Genomic DNA, 20,179 nt, shown 5'->3' on the forward strand with positions numbered 1-20,179 from the left:
TTGGGAGTTAGCTGCAAGGAACTGCTAAGAAAGGTTTCTGACTGGTCATGGCAGCTTCTAAGATACTGTGAGACTGAAGTGATATTTCTTGAGGACCAATTCTATCTCCATCTGTTCTTGCTTCCTACCCACATTTGATTTACAACAGTACAGGTAGGAAACAGGACCATTTGTCACTCACAATATGCATCTGTTGAACTTTCTCCTTAACATAAAGTGACCATGAAAAGCTGCCCAATAAACTTCCTTCCAGTGGGAAGGAAGTGGGCAACATAAAACAATATGACACCCCCCAAAAAAATAACTGTGTTCCCTTTTTAACTCATTTTGGCAGGTGATGTTAAAAGGAAGAGCAAACATTACTTATCAAGACCAGGGAGTAATTAGGATGAAATTACCTCTACTTCTTCATCTGGTTACATTTTTTTTGGCATGTAAATGCCTCCACCTTTTAACATAGCTGTGAGATTTTTGCCAATAGCTCCTCAATGTAAATGCAAACAAATCAGCCCTTGCCAAAACTGTTTATCACCCCCCGGCCAGTTAGAATGCCAAAGTTCACATTTCTTCACAGTCAAGCAAACAGCACCACAACTGTGGTCCAGAGCCTGGTCTACCTCTCAGCAATTCAGTAGCAGAACAAACCCCGCAGTCATGAAGTTCCAGACGTTCGTTCTCTTGATCTCCACGGCAGCTTTTGCCCCAGCCAGAGGGAACCCCATCTCAACTGCTGAGGATATTCAAGTCCAGGAGAATTTTGACGAGGATAGGGTAATGATTACAAGGGGGGAGGGGAGGGGAACTGCCTTGTTTGTTAGGATATTAGAACAAGGAATACTCTAGATCAGAGGTGGCCAAACTGTGTCTCGAGAGCCACATGTAGCTCTTTCATACATATTGTATGGCTCTTGAAGCCCCCACCACTCCATGGGCTGGCTTGGAGAAGGTATTCTTTCTTTAAAGTTTTTTCTTTCCACCTCTCCCTCCCCATCTATTTCCTTCCTTCCTTCCTCCCTCCCTCCCTCCCTTTGATGTTCATGTCTTGTGGCTCTCAAATATCTGATGTTTATTCTATGTGGCTCTTACATTAAGCAAGTTTGCCCACCCCTGCTCTAGATTCTCATATCAGAACTGGATCTGCACAGCAATTTGGACCAATGCCCTCAGGCCTCTCCTCAAGGAAAGCAATTGGTATTTAGCTCAGACACACAAACCTGCTTTGTTTGTAGCCAAGCTCATGGTCCACCAATTCTAGTGGTGTCTACTCAGACCAGCAGCAGCTCTCCAGGGTCTAAGGCAGAGCAATTGCTACTGAGATCCTTATCATTGAAGATGCCAGGGGCTAAATCTAGAGAACTTCTGCCTGCAAAGCATGGGGTTATCACTAACCCTCCCCCTAAAGTTATCCCCAAATTGCAAACGGGACAGAGTTTGCACAAAGCCAGCTGGTGGGATCATGGCAATGGCAAGATTTGAACTGGGGACTTCACAGTTCACTGTTCTTTCAGCCCCTCTGCTATCATGGCTTGTATGAACCAGGAATCTCTGAAGCTACCTAGTCTGTTAGTCAATATCCAGCCTAGTTTTGTCTAGTCTCTAGAGCAGAGGTGGCCAAACTGCAGCTTGGGAGCCACATGTGGCTCTTTCATATATATTGTGTGGCTCTCAAAGCCCCCCACATCCCCGTCACCTGGCTTGGAGAAGGCATTTATTTCTTTAAATCACTTCTCCAAGCTAGCCAGCAGCTTAAAGAATGCATGCAAAGTTAAGTTGTTCTTTGCACTTTTCTTTCCATTTTTTCTTCTTCCCTATCTTGTAGCTCTCAAACATCTGGCATGCATGTCTTGTGACTCTCAGACATCTGACGTTTATTCTTTGCAGCTCTTACGTTAAGCAAGTTTAGAGCTTTCTGTAAAGAAAGATCTTCCCCAATGCTCCAGCTTCCACAAATCGCATAGCTGGAGATTCTAGAGATTGTATGTACAATCATCTGCATGGAAAGTATCTGCTTGAAAAGGAGAAGACACAGGCTGTGTGGGCACATGAAGCTGCCTTACCCTAGTTCTGACCACTGGCCCATCTAATTCAATAGTGCAAACCAATTCTGATATCTCAGGCACAGAAAGGTCTTTTCCAGCCTCTGCCACAGCTGTAATCATATAACTAGATGATGCCAGAGCCTGAACCTTGACTCTTATGCAGTGGCAGACTGGGTCTAAAAATATTGGTTGCCAGGAGACAAAGGGGGCCCACCCACAACTACAAGGCTATCATTTAATTTTTATAAGAAATAATAAAATTTTCAAAAAATACATTAGTGGAGAAAAGGTACAATTAAAACTTTTGTGAAATAAGTGTGTGTGTGTGTGTGATTACAGCGTACATACATTGTACATTTTATTGGCAGTATGCAGTAGATATTAAATGTAAATACAGATTGCATTTTCTCCAGGGGAGCTGATCTCTGCCAGCTGGAGATCAGTTGTAAAACAGGAGATCCCCAGACTCCACCTGGAGGCTGGCAACCCTAAATACAATGTACATTTTAGTTGCATTACAGTAATAATATTGGAATTTCTGTTATATTTTCAAGCTACTAAAAGGTCATTAACATTTTTAACATATTGTCTAATGTTTAAGGGGCCCTACTTCATCAGGGGCCCACTTGCCATTGGGCAAGCTGACACCCTGGCCAGTCCACCACTGCCCTTATGCATGCTCTGATCGCCCCATCCCTAATCAGCTTATTTAGATGAACTACAGCTACCTCTTTGAATTGTCACCTGTTTTGAATCAAAGGGCTTTTTAACTTTCATATCACACCCCCCCACACCTGTCCTGGGGAAATGCAGTTTTGACAGAGTCACACACAGAATCCTGGCCAGCAGGCCAATGGATTCTGCTACTTCAATTCCCCCCCCCCTTTTTTTTAAATTAAAATCCATGGCTTTTTTTTTTTAGCAGGAACACAGGTTTAGCGTCAGGGTGTGTGGCCTAATATGCAAATAAGTTCCTGCTGGGCTTTTTCTACAAAAAAGCTGTGTGAAACAATGGGGACATCAGTGGGTGTGGCCTAATATGCAAATGACTTCCTGCCATTTTTTTCTGCAAAAAAAAGCCCTATTAAAATCCATCCATTCCCAGAAGTGAATGAAAGTTTTGTATAATATTTTTATATATTCTGAAACTTTGCAATCAAAATGGAATAGAATTACTTTTTAAAAAAAAACTCCAGAGCGGCAGCCGTGTGAGTTTGTTGTAGGAACATTAAACAGAAGTCAAGAGGCCCTAACAAAATTGATTCCAGTATTTACACTATTATAAATATATCTGCTGTGGATGTGCATATCATGTAGCTGATGAAGTGAGTGGTGGCTCATAATAATGCCAGAATGAATTTTGCAGGTGTTCTTTTTTCCTATGGCCCAGTGGCAAAGCACCTGCCTGATCCCTTCCCCCCAATCCCCCCCCACCCCCGGCTCAATGCCTGGTGCTTCTAGTTTGTTTGTTGCAACCTTTTCCAAAGGTTTGGTAAAGTGCTCTCTTTCCCCCTTCCTCCTAGTTCTATGGAAAATGGTATGAAATTGCTGTTGGCTCCACCTGCCCCTGGCTGAAAAAATATAAGGACCGCTACACCATGGGGACACTGGTTGTGGCACCAGGGCAATCGAGGGAGGAGATCAGTATGACAACCACAAGGCTCAGGTAGGACTTTCACCAAAACACAAGCAAACATCCCTTTGTTGCTGTTGATTTAATATATATTTTATCCTACCCACCCTCTATGGAGTTCAGGATGGCATACACAGGTTTCCACCCTCCCATTTTGCTCTCACAACAATCCAGTGAGAGAAGTTAGGCTGAGACTCACCCAAGATCATCCAGTAAGTTTCATAGCAGAGTAGGTGATCTGAACCCAGGGCTTCTAGATCCTAGTGCAACACCTTAACCACTACATCACACGAGTCTCTGAAAAGCCAACAATAGGCCATGAAGGCAAAGCCCTCCTTCCTGTTAACTGAGCAGAGGTATACTGCCTTCAAGTTTGAGAGTTCCATTTTACTATGAAAGCTAAGAGCCACTGATCCATCCATCCCATCCATCCATCCATCCTCTCCTTTCTTCCTTGACACAGATATCTGCACATTTCTTGCACTAACAAGCTTCTTCATCTCAGGATTAGGAGCATGTTATCGGTTGGGTTTAGGGTTTCTTTATAAATGCTGGACTGTACCCAGGCAGATGCAAGCCCCTGTGGATATCCACAGGGCTTTTTTAAAAATCAGGAACGCACAGGAACGTAGTTCCAGCTGGTTTGGCATCAGGGGATGTGGCCTAATATGCAAATGAGTTCTTGCTGGGCTTTTTCTATAAAAAACCATTTGCAGAACAATGGTGGGTGATGTCAGGGTGGGTGGCTTAATATGCAAGTGAGTTCCTGCTGGGTTTTTTCTAAAAAAAGCCATGGATATCCGTCATCTTTCTTATAGAAGGTCCACAGACAGAAATGATGTAGTGGTCAGCAGGACCATGACAGAGATTAGGGAGGTTTTGAAATAGTTTTCCTAGTTTCCAACACAGAGGGAGCATCAGGAAAGCTGACACACACAAAAAAACCTTTGGAAAAGTGGAAAGAATAGGTTGCTAGTGAGAAACAAGCATTGCAATACCGTTATACAGATCTATAGCATAGTGGCCCTTGGAATAGTGTTTGCAGTTCTGGTCACTGCATCTTGAAAAAGAGATTGTGGAGCTGGGAAAGATGCAGAAGAGGGCAACTGTAATGAGTGAGGAACTCAACTACTTTCCTTAGGAGGAAAAGCTTGAGAGTTTGAGGCCCTTTGATTTAGGAGAGTAGGTGCCTGGTAGGCAGAAAGCAGCAGAAGAAATTGATTCACCAGATGAAATAGCCGGACACTAGATTCAAGGCAGCGGGGGGAAAGGAAGTATTTCTTTATCCGATGCATTATTAACTTGTGGAACTAACTGCCACAAGATGCTACTGGCTGAAGCAGAAGAAGACTAGACAAATTTGTAGAGGATCAGTCCACTCACACATATTAGGATGGATGTTTCAATGGACCCCTCCCCATTCAAAGCCAGGGTACCTCTGTTAACCACTTGCATCAAGAAAGCAATTGGGGAGGGGGGGAATGTTGCATTCATGTCCTGCCTATGGATTTCTCGAAGGTGCCTGCATGGTCAATGTGCCAAAAGGGACATGTAGCTGATGAAGGGCTGTTATATCACATAAAGTGTAGGCCACACACTTGCAGTTTTTGGGGGATGAAACAAACTGGGGGGGGGGGGAGGTGGGACAGTCTAAGGCTACAAGGAGAATTCAGATCTGCCCTCCCCTCTTCCTTTGCAGGCATGGTGTCTGTTCTCAGGTCACTGGAGAATACCAGAAGACAGACATTCCAGGGAAACTCACCTACTATAATCCGAGTAAGTTGAAAACAACCAAGACACTTGAGCTTACTCTTCAGCTGATCTGACACTTTTTGTTTGCACTCCTCTCTTCTCAGCTGGCCTAGAGAAAAAACGTCCTGTCCCTTTAATAGGAAACTTAACGTTTGGAAATGCGCAGTAGAGACTTTTCCTGGTATGGAGGTCCATCATCCCATTAAGCCTTCACTTTTCCCTCCAGGTTTTTTGGCAACCCTGATTTCTAAGTTTCAGGCTTTTAAATAGTCTGTTAACTTAATGGAGAGACTTCTGGGGTCTTTGTAATATTGGTATGTTTACAAAGCTATACTTCAGATAGGTGGGAGCTGTCAGGAAGCCAGTCCCTACGCTAGCCTTTAAAGCGATGTCACTGTGCCATCCTAAATAGAGTTACACCTTTGGGAGCCCATTGAAGTGAATGGGCTTCAAAGGGTGCCACTGTGCTTAGGGTGGCACTCTCTGTCCCCCAGGACCAGCAGCAGGCATTCACTTGCAACGCCTCAAAAAGCTGTACCTTTTGCCAGCCAACTGCAAAAAAAAATCTGTCTGTTTTTCCCATTTGCTGCCAATAATCCAAACTGGAGTAATATTTTGTAGCCCTAATCTGGCAGGTAGGCATTCCAAGCTCTAGAGGAACATCAAGTGTATGATGATGCCAGTTAGAAAGAAGCTGCAGGCCATACAAAAACCTAGAGGGATGTTTTTTCCTTCCCTAGTGATAACAGAGTAGCATTCCCCAACAGCCCATTTTTGGACTTGAACAGATACAGAGAACAAAAAAAGGTGCACACATGTATAACTAACACGGACATTCTCAAACTATGCGACAGGAGACCAAAATATTAAAGAGCTCGATTAAGGCTCAGAAAACAATTTCTGCTATAGAAGTGAATTTAACTGTTCTCACAGTTTAGGGACTTCAGTAAATGCAGTCCCCATCATATCCCTAAGGATCAGGGCATGTTAGGGCAGTCACAGGGACACATTTGCCAAGATCACTAAAAAGCAAGACTGAAGAAGTGAATTCTCATGGCACTCTGAATTTATTTTTCCCAGCATCTGTGGCTTCTGCTGACATTGGAAGCAAAAGTTGTCATGGCTTGACTGCTTATTGGGCAAAATCCTGTGGAATAGGATTCAACTCAATAAATGGGAAGGGGGAGTTATTCAACAGTAAACAAGACTGCAGATTTATACCCCGCCCTTCTCTCTGAATCAGAGACTCAAAGCAGCTTACAATCTCCTATATCTTCTCCCCCCACACAGACACCCTGTGAGGTGGGTGGGGCTAAGAGAGCTCTTATAGAAGTTGCCATTCCAAGGACAACTCTAACCCAAGGCCATTCCAGCAGCTGTAAGTGGAGGAGTGGGGAATCAAACCCAGTTCTCCCAGATAAGAGTCTGCACACTTAACCACTACACCAAACTGCTCTAAAGTGCAGTTTAATCAGATTTGGCAACCATCCCATCCTGAGTGCTTTGAATGTGAGAGTATACAGAGCAGGGCTCCCAAGGTTCTTGACCAGCAGATGGGTTTGCATGACAGGAGATCCTTCATATACCCCATTTGCAGACCGGTTCTGCTTGGTTGGTCCTAACAAAAGATATTACATGGATCTTGCTCTTGGACTTGGACCATGTCACTAATAACCAGCCTTTGAGTCATGCCTGGAAGCAAACTGACAGCCAGTCTATATCTTTTGGAACTGATGAACTGGGGAGCCTGTAACTCACACCTAACAAGTCATCACTACTGTGTCCTGAACCAGTTCCAGGCAGTTTTCAAAAGTGGTACCACCATGGTTTTCCCTAACTTTGACATAATTCATGTAATTTCTGCTAATCACTGGGGGGGTGGGGACAAGGATGACACCCACTCACTTCCTAATTACTAGAAAACTTGCCCAGAGCTCTCTCTACCTTTTGAAATTACACCATAGATTTTCAGTTTTATGTTAGTGATCATAAGGACTAGAAATCTGGGTTTTAAAAATGAAATGGATGCTCAGAAAGTTGGGTTTGGCATCCAGCCCCAGTTTCTGCAATGTAACTACAGAACCACAGATGGGATTGTTCTATCACTAAGCCTCTTCCAGAAAGTTTTCCTCTTAAGGTAACCTATGTTGTCTTCTGTTCTAGAATGGGATGCAAATATTGAGACCTTTGTGGTTCACACCAACTACATCGAATATGCCATCTATGTGATAAAGAAGAACAGCTCTCACGGTTTGACCACCACAGTCAAGATATATGGTATGCAAACCCGAAATGGCAGTACTGCACATAGTTTATAGGAAGGCGGAGAAGACCAGGTCAAGATTCACTCAATCATGATTTCTAGCTAAGTAAAGACATTAAATCTTTTTATACAGAGCCCGACCACTGGTCCACTTGGCTGAGTATCATCTGCTCTGGCATTCGCAGCCCTGAGTCTCAAGCAGAGAAAGCCCTTTCCCAGCACAAGAGAAGCTGGGGACTGAACTCAACACTCCCTAAATATAAAACATGTGCTCTGTCACCAAGTATAATCATATTTTCTCTGGTCTGCTCTGCTGGCAGTTTCATATACACTGTCACTTGTTTCCAGTTCCTTGTCCCTAAGGGAACATGGTCCCAGTTTTTACTGTCTTTTTGCCTTTTGGGGAAGCCTTTTTAAATTGTTGTTGGCATTCACGTTGTTGCACTAGCTCTCTAGGTTTGCTAGTTTCCTGGCTCTCCCAGCATTACAACTGATTGCCAGACTATAGAGATCAGTTCCCCTGGAGGGAATAACACCTTCAGAGGGCAAATTCTATGGTATACCATAAAGATGAAACCTAGGTTAAATCTCTTGTCAAAATCTCCCCTCCTAGCATGGCCAATTTGGGGTTGGGAAATTCTTAGAGATTTAGGAAGGGAGGGTTTGGGGAAGGGAGGGACCTCAGCAGAGTATAATGTCATAGAGTCCACCCTCCAAAGCAGCCATTTCTCCAGGAGAACCAATCCTTGTCATCCAGTCACACACACACACCATTTTATCTTCGTAAAACCTTCTGAGGTTTCTTAGGCTGAAACCTTCTGTATGTCACCCAGTAAGCTTTACAGCAGAGCAGGGATTTGAACTCAGATCTCCCAAACACTCTGTAGCCCCAAAGCCACATATAGAACAAAGAATATTTCACATACCTAATTCTTTTCAGGAAGAAACCAAGAACTGAGAGAGGATCTCATGGCCGATTTCAGACAGCTTGCTCTGGACTTGGGAATCCCTGAAGACTCCATCTGCACTCCAATTAATAAAGGTAAACACGGGTTAAGGGAAGGTATGAGTACAGGGGCTGGGGTGAGAGCATTTCTGTTGAAGGGAGGGATGCATTTCAGCAAGTTGCAGGATACTAGATACCAGTGCTCCCTCTATGCTGAGTTAGTGTGAGCTAGCTCAGTTTTTTAGCCTCCAGCACAAACATTTTTGTCTTAGCTCAGGAAAAATGGGCCCAGAGCAAATTAATTTATGCAGTAGCTCACAAAATAGAATTTTTGCTCACAAGACTCCCCAGCTTAGAAAAAGCATTACTAAATGCCCCCAAGGTTAAATTCCACAAACTAAAATCACATCATTTATTTGAAGATCAGCTGTTATGGCATAATTATTCAGTAAATTAATCAGCTGCTATGGCTTAATTATCCAGTAAGTTAATCAAGATCTAAAGATTTCCTGTCTTCCTGCAAACCTAGGGCTTTTCTAAAGTTTGTAGAAAGATCTGTCTTCTCTGTTCATGGCTCCAGTCTCCAGATTTAAGTATCCACAAATGAGGATATGTTGAAATTAGATATACTGATAACAGTATTATCCATACAGATTTAATCAAGGGAGATTTGCAACTTTGATAGACACACTTCATGCATACTCTCATTTAAGAGCCCATAGCAAGTGTTGGGTTGGCAGGATACCTAAGCTTGTACTCCCACTGTATAATCACATACAATGTGAACTATTGACCTGGGCTCATGGGGGGGGGGCCTTAGTTTTTGAACATTTCCCAAGGCAGACAGAGTGTCAGACTTACTGCACGGGGCTGCTTTCATAAGGTCACTCAAGAAGTAATAAAGTTCCTTATGGTATTTTTTTTCCCACTTCGGCTGCATCTAACAAAACAGAGTAGGCACTGGAAATCCAATTTCTATGAATATGATCAGCTTGAGTGAGATGGCTAACAGTCCCAAAGCTATAATGGAAGGGCATTTCATTCTGGGATGTAGTGTGCCCTAAACTGGACAGCCCATGTTCAGGATTTTCTGGACAAGGAGCTTGATCTTTTAAAGTTCAGTTCTCCACAGCAGCATACCCAATGAAGGCAAAAGCCCCAGCTGTTCTTGGCCATTAGTTTGGTCATCTATTAGCTTTGCTGAATATCTTTTCAGAAAAGGGGAAGGAAAGTGATGGGCCAAGGACTCCAACTGAGCCCCCACACCACCAGTGTGTTCTGCTGTCATGACCCCCTGCTACACTGGGGGAGGATAACGGGGGGGGGGAGGGTCATCCCACACCCTTTGGGGCCAGATTTGACCCAAGGATTTCTAATGGCCAACTTTTACTAGAAAACACCCTTATTTGCCCTCCAGTAATGCCTTTCAAACTGATCTCTTTCCTTAGGGGAATGTGATCCTTCGACAGGTGAACCTGAACCACAGGTAGGTGAAAGACTCACTGTTAGAATCTTGCTGTTCTCAGGGGAGAGGGGGGCTTGGCCTCACTTTAAGCATCCCAGCCACCTCCAGAAGTCAAACTTTTAGGGCTATATCCGACTTCCTAACTTGGATTTAGAAACTGTGTGGAGGGGACGCAAACAGAGATCAGTGGAGGGTGTTTGCCCAGTGACCCAAGGTTCCATGACTGAGAACAGTTACACAATTTTCTACTTCTTTCATCAGTCAAGAGGTCGAAGAGCTATTTTGCTTGAGGAAGAAGGATCTGCCGATGGTTCATTGAACACCTTGCTAGGCAACAAAGAAGGTAAATTTCCAAAACAGAATCGCTCCTCTGCAGGATTTGAGGAACAAAAATATAAGCTCTCACAGGCAGGGCTTTTTTTTTTTTAGCAGGAATGGAGTTCTGGCTGGCTTGGTGTCAGGGGGTGTGACCTAATATGCAAACGAGTTCCTGCTGGGCTTTTTCTACCAAAAAAAAGCCCTGGTGAGAGGTCTCCAGGCCCCAACTTGAGGCTGGCAAACATAGCTGTGATCCTCCTTGAAGGGCAAGCCCCACGCCAGTGATGGAAGCAAATGTGGCTTTCTTCGTTGATGATAATTGGCTCTCTGTGAGCCACAGAGTGAATATCAGCACCACTATAGCAATATCTTTCTTTTTTTCTTTCTTTTTTGCTGTCAAGTCACAGCCGACTTATGGGGATAGGTCCCCCATGGACATCAGGTGGGGTGACAGCACTGCCAGTACCAGGTTGGGAAATTCTTGATGATATGGAGGTGGAGCCTGGGGAGGACAGGAGCTCAGTGGGGAACAAGACCACAGAGTCCACCCTCCAAAGCATCCATTTTCTCTACAAAAACTATCTCTATGGAGATAAGCTGTAATTCCAGGGTCCCACCTGGAGGCTATATGATGACCCTGTGGGATTTTGAAAGCAAGAGCCATTTAGAGGTGGTTTGTCATTGCCTGCCTCTGCACTGCAACCCTGACCAGGGCAAGCCATGCTTAGTTTCTGAGATCTGGTGAGATCAGGCTAGCCAAGGCCATCCAAGTCAGGGCAGTGATCTGTCTACTACTGATTTTTTTAAGTCAAAAGGCTGGGGTGGGGGGGTGATAAAGACTTGGGGGATTGCACACTCAAGAGGAAATGGGGAAGAAACAACAGCAGATGGGGGCATGGGGGTGAAGAAATCCACTCCTTCCTGTTCATATTTTTCCCAAGTACACTTTGAGAAGGTCCAGGGAAGGAGAGGGGGGGAAGCAGAGTTGGGGAAACCTGGAAGATGCACAACTGCATAACAGATGCACACAGCAAAATATCCATGTGGGAGAATGGAGACAGAGCAGGCATTCAGCCAATCTTTGCCTCCTTTGTCCAGCATGCATCCTCCCATGAAGGCTCATTTTATTCTCTTTGGCAAACAAAATGGCCAGCCAAAGCTTTCTAAGATGGCAGGATAGGTGGGCTGGTTACCAAGCAAAAGAGCAAAGGGGAAGGGACCAGGGTTACCAAATGGAGGCGAAAAGGTCATGGCATATTAGGCCACCCCCCCCACTTAATTCCCAAGGCATATTAGGCCAAACCATTGTTTTACAGAGAGCTTTTTTGTAAAAAAAAGGCCAGCAGGAACTTATTTGCATATTAAGCCACACTCTCATATACCAAGCTAGACAGAGCTGCATTCCTGCTCAAAAAAAGCCCTGGTCATGGCAAATGAGCAGAGAGAAGACGACGACAACATTGGATTTATATTCCACCCTCCACTCAAAGTGCCTCACAATCTTCTTTATCTTCCTCCCCTACAACAAACACCCTGTGAGTTGGGTGAGGCTGAGAGAGCTCTTACAGCAGCTGCCCTTTCAAGGACAACCTCTGTGATAGCTATGGCCATTCCAGCCGCTACAAGTGGAGGAGTGGGGAATCAAACCCGGTTCTCCCAGATAAGAGCCCACGCACTTAACCCCTACACCAGACTGGCTCTCATTGAGAGTCAAGCTTCTGCCAGAATCAAAATTCTTATCACCTGTAGCTCCTTTTGCTCGACCTTAAGGCTTGTCTTTTGATGCTTCCAGATTATTGCCGACTGCAAGTGGATGCTGGCCCTTGCCTGGGTTCAGCCCCTCGGTATTTCTACAATGTCACTTCTCGGACCTGCGAGACCTTTATCTACGGCGGCTGTCTTGGGAACGGCAACAACTTCCGCTCAGAGAGGGCCTGTCTCCAGACGTGCAGGACAGAGGGTAAGAAGCACAGGCTTGGCCTGTGGACAGGATGCAGTCCCTACAGAGAGTCTTTTATCTGGCCACTGAATTTCCATGAAGGTGGAGGGAAAAGTTCACCCACAGTTTCTCTCCTGGGAAAAAGAAATAAAGTTGCAAGAACTGGAGACAAGCCATGCTTCTTTGGAGGAGGCTGGGCATTAACACCCTTGGCTAGGCCTGGCATTCCTCAGCTGAGAAGCCATCTATATGAAGGGCGACTGGACCCCATGATTGGCAATGGGATCAGTTTGGATAGCAAGAGCTGCTTTGGGCTTGCAGGTCAGCAGAACAGAAAAGAATACAGCAAGCCGTGTCCCTGCTATAAACACACCTTGTCAAATAGGGGGAAAGGAGGAACTTTCGGCTGTCAAGATAAACAGAAATCAGGACAGGAGGAGAAAAACAGAATCCCCCCTGCAGGATCAGGCCAAAAGGTCACTCATTCAGGTTTTAGTTACCACCAGCAACCAGCTAGGTAGGTCCAGGAAGCTCACAGGAGCTAACAGACTTCACCTGTTGTTAAGCCCGGCAGCTGGAAGTGGGGTGGGATCGACTTCACTTGGAAACTCTGGTTGATTTCATTTCCCAAAGAAAGGGGAAGGTCTGCTTTCTGCAGAGCCACAGGGAGAGCTTTCCAGACCTAAGAAAGTCTGTTCCTATGTACACACTGACAGCACATCGCTGTGTTGTGCCTAGATGAGCTCAGCACTTGGCTAGCCAATCAGCTGGTAGGGAGGGATGCCAAACACAAAGGGAGCCTTTGTACAAGAGCAAAAGGTTCCGGGTTTGAGTTTCACTAGATCCTGGAAATAACTAGTCATGTGCAATGCTCTCTTCTCTTCCCTGCAGCATCTTGCCGTCTCCCCATCGTCCCTGGCGGTCCTTGTAAAATGACATACTGGGCCTTTGATTCAAACCTGGGCAAATGCGTGATCTTTGAAGGGTGTGGGGGCAACGGGAACAAGTTTTACCATGAAAAAGAATGCAAAGAATATTGTGGGGTACCCTCAGAAGGTATGGTCAATCCCCCTTTCTTCAACCAATACTGAAGAAAAAGAGGGTTGTGTGTATCTATAAGCAGCATGAATTGCATGAATAATTCTTAGAGGTATACTGTCTCTGAGCATAGAGGTTCCTTATGTGCAATGTGGGCTTTTAAAAAAAACCATATGTTAAGGGAAATGACATTTTCTCCAGTCTCTTAATGCTATGCAAATGAACATGGTTTTCCTTATTCTGCATCATGTAGTTATGGGGCGGGGCAGGGACCATTGCTGTGCATGATTCTAAAGCCACCACCCCACTGCACAAACTCTCTTTAGCTATCTTAGCAGCTATTGGTGCACCCACAATCAAGCAAATGTTAGCAACACAAAGGGGTTAGAAATTTGCCTCAGGGAAGGAAAGATAAGCCAGTTTTTATAATATGCTGAACTCTGTGTGATGGAACATTTCTGCACTTTTCCTGCACTCCAGTAGAACAACTAACATGACTTTGTTAAGAACTTTTGAAAGGGACAGTTAAGCAGGATTCCCATCCACATACACTGGGGGGTGGGATTATCTTGCTACTGTCTTCAGGGGTGTCGAACTCATTTGTTATGAGGGTCAGATCTTCACCTTGTCGGGCTGGGCCATGTGTCATAAAATGTAACGCCAGGTAGGGGAGATATAAACTTTATAAAGGACACAAACACACACACTCAGCCTACTCCACCTCACTGGCTTGTTGAGCCTCAGCCAACAGAAGGAAGAGAGGCTTGGCTCAGCAACTCTGCTGTTCAATTGAGAGAGCCTGGCAAAGCTAGCTCTCCTTCTCCCACTTCCTCCCCAAGGGAGGAGCTTTGCTCTGTTGCTCCTGTGCAACTGAGGATTGCTTAGGAGTGGTCTGCTCCACCCTCTTTGCATTTTAAGCTGCGCCTTGAGCTAAAGGGCTCTTGGCCTGTGGCTCTTTGCCTGGGGGCTTCCTAAGGACCAGGAACCCAGATCCCTGATTTCCTTGTTCTCCCAATAAGGTAAGTTGACCTTCCAGAAGGGGAGCCACGTAAACAACAGCATTTAAAGAGGACTGTATATTTAATATATATATCATGAAGGTAGAATGCCAGCAGGGGGGTGGGGGCTTTCCAGTGTTTTGCACTGAGTGTCACATGTATGACTATCTGCCCACAGGACAGAAGTCTTGGGTGTGTGCTCGATGCAAGGAGCTCCTGGTCCTCAGGGAACGAGTTCGTACCCTTGAGGCCGAGGTGACTGCCCTGGAGAAGCAGAGACGGTCAGTTAGGCAATTGGGGAAGACTCTTGGGGGCGTATTAGATGAGCCCCACTCTGAATGTGGCAGCCCCGTTGCTGCCAGAGAGCGTGAGGGTCTAGAGGGAACAGGGCACCTTGCTGAGGATAAGGGGAATGCGCCCTCAGAAGGGACCTCTTCTTCGGTTGGTGAGCGGGTATCCTTTCGCGCCAAGGAACCATCCCTGGGCAGGGGGAGAGGGGGGGTCTTGGTAGTTGGTGATTCGATTCTTAGGCAAGTAGACAGCTGGGTGGCAAAACCGCGTATTGACCGTATGGTGACTTGCCTGCCTGGTGCGAAGGTAGCGGACATTACGCGTGTAGTAGATAGGCTGATAGACAGTGCTGGGGAGGAGCCTGTAGTCATGGTGCATGTTGGCACCAACGATGTGGGGAAATGCAGTCGTGAGGTCCTGGAGGAGAAATTTAGGCTGCTAGGTGGGAGACTTAAGGCCAGGACCTCCAAGGTGGCCTTCTCGGAAGTGCTACCTGTTCCACGTGCAGGGCAGGAGAGACAGGCACAAATTAGAAGTCTCAATGTGTGGATGAGACGATGGTGTAAGGAGGAAGGGTTTAAGTTTGTTAGGCACTGGGATGCTTTCTGGAACAAGCCGGAGCTGTACAAAAGAGACGGTCTCCACTTGTCTCCGGATGGAACCAGGCTGCTGGCGCTTAAAATCAAAAAGGTGGCAGAGCAGTTTTTAAACTAAATCTTGGGGGAAAGCCGACAGGAGATGGAATGTCTCTGGTTCGGGAGGACTCGTCTCAAAGAGATGAAGGGTTGGCTTCTATTTTTCTACCGAGTAACGGATCAGAGTTGTCCACTGTGATGGTGACAAACAGTATGGACTGTCTGCTAGAGTCTCGAGGCGGCAGGAGAGAGGTGGCGGGCCTAGCTTGCTTGGGAAATTATAAATGTTTGTATGCAAATGCTAGAAGTGTCCGAAGTAAAATTGGTGAATTGGAATGTTTAGTGTTGGGAGAAAACATAGACATTGTGGGAATTTCAGAAACTTGGTGGAATGAGGAGAATCAGTGGGACACGGTGATTCCTGGATATAAGTTATATCGGAAGGATAGGGAGGGAAGGGTTGGAGGTGGGGTGGCTCTGTATGTCAGAGAGGATATACGGTCCAGTAAGACTGAGGTCAGAGAATTAGATTCCCTTTTAGAAATGCTTTGGGTTGAAATAGAGGGCCCAAAAGGAAATTTAACTATGGGAGTTTGTTATCGCCCACCAAATCAAAAGAGAGAGGACGATTATAATATGATGGAGGGATTAAAGATAACGGCTAAACGTAAAAACTGTGTCGTAATAGGTGATTTTAACTACCCGCAGATTGATTGGGTCAATATGTGTTCTGGTCGAGAGAAAGAGATTGAGTTTCTTGATGCTCTCAATGACTGTGCTATGGAGCAGATGGTCTCAGAACCTACCAGGGGTGGGGCGATCCTGGATCTGGTCCTAAGTAATGCCCAAGACTTGGTGAGAGACGTAAAAGTGATTGTGCCGCTTGGGAACAGTGACCATAATGTTATTGATTTCACCATTTGTATAAATAGGGAGTTGCCCAAAAAGACCGCCACAACCACATTTAACTTTAAAAGGGGTAAATTCTCTGAGATGAGGAGGCATGTGAGGAGGAAACTGAAAGGAAAGGTAAATACGGTCAAAACCCTTGGGGAAGCTTGGAGACTATTTAAAACTATAATCCTAGAAGCTCAGATAAAATACATACCACAAGTTAGGAAAGGCACAAACAGGTATAAGAAGAGGCCAGCATGGTTAACAAACAAAGTAATGGAAGCTGTAAAAGGTAAGAAGGACTCCTTTAAGCGGTGGAAAACCAGTCCAAGTGAGATTAATAAAAGGGAACACAGACAGTGGCAAATCAAATGCAAGACTGTGATCAGGCAGGCAAAAAGGGACTATGAGGAGCATATTGCAAAAAACATAAAGACCAACAATAAAAATTTCTTCAAATATATTAGAAGTAGGAAACCAGCCAGGGAAGCAGTGGGGCCCTTGGATGACCATGGGGTAAAAGGATTACTGAAGGAGGATGGGGAAATGGCTGAGAAGCTGAATGCATTTTTTGCCTCCGTCTTCACCGTGGAAGATGAGAAGTGTTTGCCTGCCCCAGAACCACTAATATTGGAAGGGGTGTTGAAAGACCTGAGTCAGATTGAGGTGACAAAAGAGGAGGTCCTACAACTGATAGACAAATTAAAAACTAATAAGTCACCGGGTCCGGATGGCATACATCCGAGAGTTCTGAAAGAACTCAAAGTTGAACTTGTGGATCTTCTAACAAAAATCTGTAATCTTTCATTGAAATCTGCCTCCGTTCCTGAGGACTGAAAGGTAGCAAATGTCACCCCCATCTTTAAAAAGGGTTCCAGAGGAGATCCGGGAAATTACAGGCCAGTCAGTCTGACTTCAATACCGGGAAAGTTGGTAGAAACCATTATCAAGGACAGAATGAGTAGGCACATTGATGAACACGGGTTATTGAGGAAGACTCAGCATGGGTTCTGCAAGGGAAGATCTTGCCTCACTAACCTGTTACATTTCTTTGAGGGGGTGAACAAACATGTGGACAAAGGAGACCCGATAGATGTTGTTTACCTTGACTTCCAGAAAGCTTTTGATAAAGTTCCTCATCAAAGGCTCCTTAGAAAGCTTGAGAGTCATGGAGTAAAAGGACAGGTCCTCTTGTGGATCAAAAACTGGCTGAGTAATAGGAAGCAGAGAGTGAGTATAAATGGGCAGTCTTCGCAGTGGAGGACGGTAAGCAGTGGGGTGCCGCAGGGCTCGGTACTGGGTCCCATCCTCTTTAATTTGTTCATAAATGATTTAGAGTTGGGAGTGAGCAGTGAAGTGGCCAAATTTGCGGATGACACTAAATTGTTCAGGGTGGTGAGAACCAGAGAGGATTGTGAGGAACTCCAAAGGGATCTGTTGAGGCTGGGTGAGTGGGCGTCAATGTGGCAGATGCGGTTCAATGTGGCCAAGTGCAAAGTAATGCACATTGGGGCCAAGAATCCCAGCTACAAATACAAGTTGATGGGGTGTGAACTGGCAGAGACAGACCAAGAGAGAGATCTTGGGGTCATGGTAGATAATTCACTGAAAATGTCAAGACAGTGTGCGTTTGCAATAAAAAAGGCCAACGCCATGCTGGGAATTATTAGGAAGGGAATTGAAAACAAATCAGCCAGTATCATAATGCCTCTGTATAAATCGATGGTGCGGTCTCATTTGGAGTACTGTGTGCAGTTCTGGTCGCCGCACCTCAAAAAGGATATTATAGCATTGGAGAAAGTTCAGAAAAGGGCAACTAAAATGATTAAAGGGCTGGAACACCTTCCCTATGAAGAAAGGTTGAAACGCTTAGGGCTCTTTAGCTTGGAGAAACGTCAACTGAGGGGTGACATGATAGAAGTTTACAAGATAATGCATGGGATGGAGAAAGTAGAGAAAGAAGTACTTTTCTCCCTTTCTCACAATACAAGAACTCGTGGGCATTCGATGAAATTGCTGAGCAGACAGGTTAAAACGGATAAAAGGAAGTACTTCTTCACCCAAAGGGTGATTAACATGTGGAATTCACTGCCACAGGAGGTGGTGGCGTCCACAAGCATAGCCACCTTCAAGAAGGGGTTAGATAAAAATATGGAGCAGAGGTCCATCAGTGGCTATTAGCCACAGTGTGTGTGTGTGTGTGTGTGTATATATATATATATATATATATATATATATATATATATATATATATATATATATATATATATATATATATATATATATATATATATATATATATATATATATATTTGGCCGCTGTGTGACACAGAATGTTGGACTGGATGGGCCATTGGCCTGATCTAACATGGCTTCTCTTATGTTCTTATGAGGAAGCCTGACAAAGCAAGTTGTGATGCAGAAGGAAGCAAGAGAGGGAGAACGAAGAAGACAACAGTGAATTGCTTGTGGGCCTGATAGGAGCCCTCTAGTCTCAATGTGTAAAAAGCCAGTCTCAATTATTTATTTGTTTCCTTTCTCCTAGGAGATGAGGAATTTCTCCACCTACTGCCACCGAAGACCAAGTAAATGTGAAGGTTTTTCACTGAACATAAACATCCATCTTAATTCAGTCTTCTTTGTATGTACCAAGAACCCAAATAAACATGGTCTTCTACACTGAACCACAGTGCCTTTTTTGGTTTTGCTGCTCACTGCCCCAAGAGGTAAGGAGTTCCAGAAGCAACATTTCTTGAGTTTTTCCTTTGGAAACGATTACCTGGGAAACTGATGGAGCTTCCTACCATTTCCCTTCTTTACACATATGCAAGTAGGGTTGCCAGTCCCTTGTGGGGGCAGGAGAACCCCCGGTTTGGAGGCCATCCCCCTGCTTCAGGGTTATCAGAAAGCAGAGGAGGGAGGGCAATGTCTATTGGGCACTCCATTATACCCTATGGAGATTGATTTCCAGAGAGTATAATGGAGAATTGATCCATGGGTATCTTGGGCTCTAAGGAGGGCCTTTTTTAAGTTAGAGGCACCATATTTTCAGCATAGCATACAGTGCCTCTCCTCAAAACACTCCCCAAGATTCAAAAAGATTGAACCAGGGGGTCAATTTTATGAGCCCCGGAAGGAGGTGACCCTATCCTTCATTATTTCCAAATGGAGGGAAGGTGTTTAAAAGGAGCGTGATCCCTTTAAATTTGATTGCCAGAACTCCCTTTGGAGTTCAGTCACACCCTTGCTCCAGGCTCCACCCTGAAAGTCCCCAGATATTTCTTGTGTTAGACCTGGAAACCCTATATGCAAGTAGAACACAGGTATAGGGAAAGATGCTCCTATAAAACAAAAGACCCTCGGGGGGGGGGGGGGAGGCTGTTGCCAAAGGTAATTCACCCCTAAGTTTAAACACAAACCCACTGCTGAAACCTGTCTTTTTCACTTCCCTCATTGGCGAGAGATTCCAGGGGAAGCAAAGTCTAGAGGCTTATGCATTATTGTAATATTTGCTTTATTTACAAATATACCACTGCAGGTAGAGGCAAAGAGAAGCTCTTATGCAGCAGCAGAGATAACAAAAGAGAAAAAGAGCCCATGACCCCAAGGTGCTTCATCTTCAGCCAACGTAGTTTCTCTCCAGACAAACACAGCCTCTCTGCTGACACCCATGTTGCATCATGAGGAGCTCCAGGGTTAGTTGGGGCCAAACACTGTGATTGCATAGGATATTAAAGCTAAGCAAACAAAAGCAGCCAGAGCTGGATCGGAGGGGGGGGGGTTGTTTTTGTGTGTGAGCAGGTCAAAGGGGTATCAACAGTGCCCCAGGCCCATTTTGCCTAGAGATTACAAGAATAAAGATAAGCGTGCAAAGTATTTTGCCATTTGCATAACCATTTCCAGTCCTGGATCTTTTAGACCAGGGTTGGGGAACCTCCACTTGGTGTGACCCTCGAGGATTGTTGGAC

At 45.0% G+C, this 20,179-nt stretch overlaps 1 protein-coding gene across 1 annotated transcript; it reads left to right on the plus strand.

The window, feature by feature from the left end:
• The first annotated feature begins 546 nt into the window (after window positions 1–546).
• AMBP (alpha-1-microglobulin/bikunin precursor) lies at window positions 547–18,895 on the plus strand. Its single transcript, XM_060251500.1, has 10 exons — window positions 547–771; window positions 3,563–3,705; window positions 5,372–5,448; window positions 7,588–7,701; window positions 8,628–8,729; window positions 10,082–10,119; window positions 10,360–10,441; window positions 12,209–12,376; window positions 13,247–13,411; window positions 18,757–18,895. The coding sequence occupies exons 1-10, from the start codon at window positions 655–657 to the stop codon at window positions 18,798–18,800; spliced, it is 1,050 nt and encodes a 349-aa protein (XP_060107483.1). The 5' UTR covers window positions 547–654; the 3' UTR covers window positions 18,801–18,895.
• The last annotated feature ends 1,284 nt before the right edge of the window (window positions 18,896–20,179 follow it).

The sequence above is a fragment of the Heteronotia binoei genome, chromosome 12 (genome assembly GCF_032191835.1).
Source record: "Heteronotia binoei isolate CCM8104 ecotype False Entrance Well chromosome 12, APGP_CSIRO_Hbin_v1, whole genome shotgun sequence".
Classification (NCBI taxonomy): Eukaryota; Metazoa; Chordata; class Lepidosauria; order Squamata; family Gekkonidae; genus Heteronotia; species Heteronotia binoei.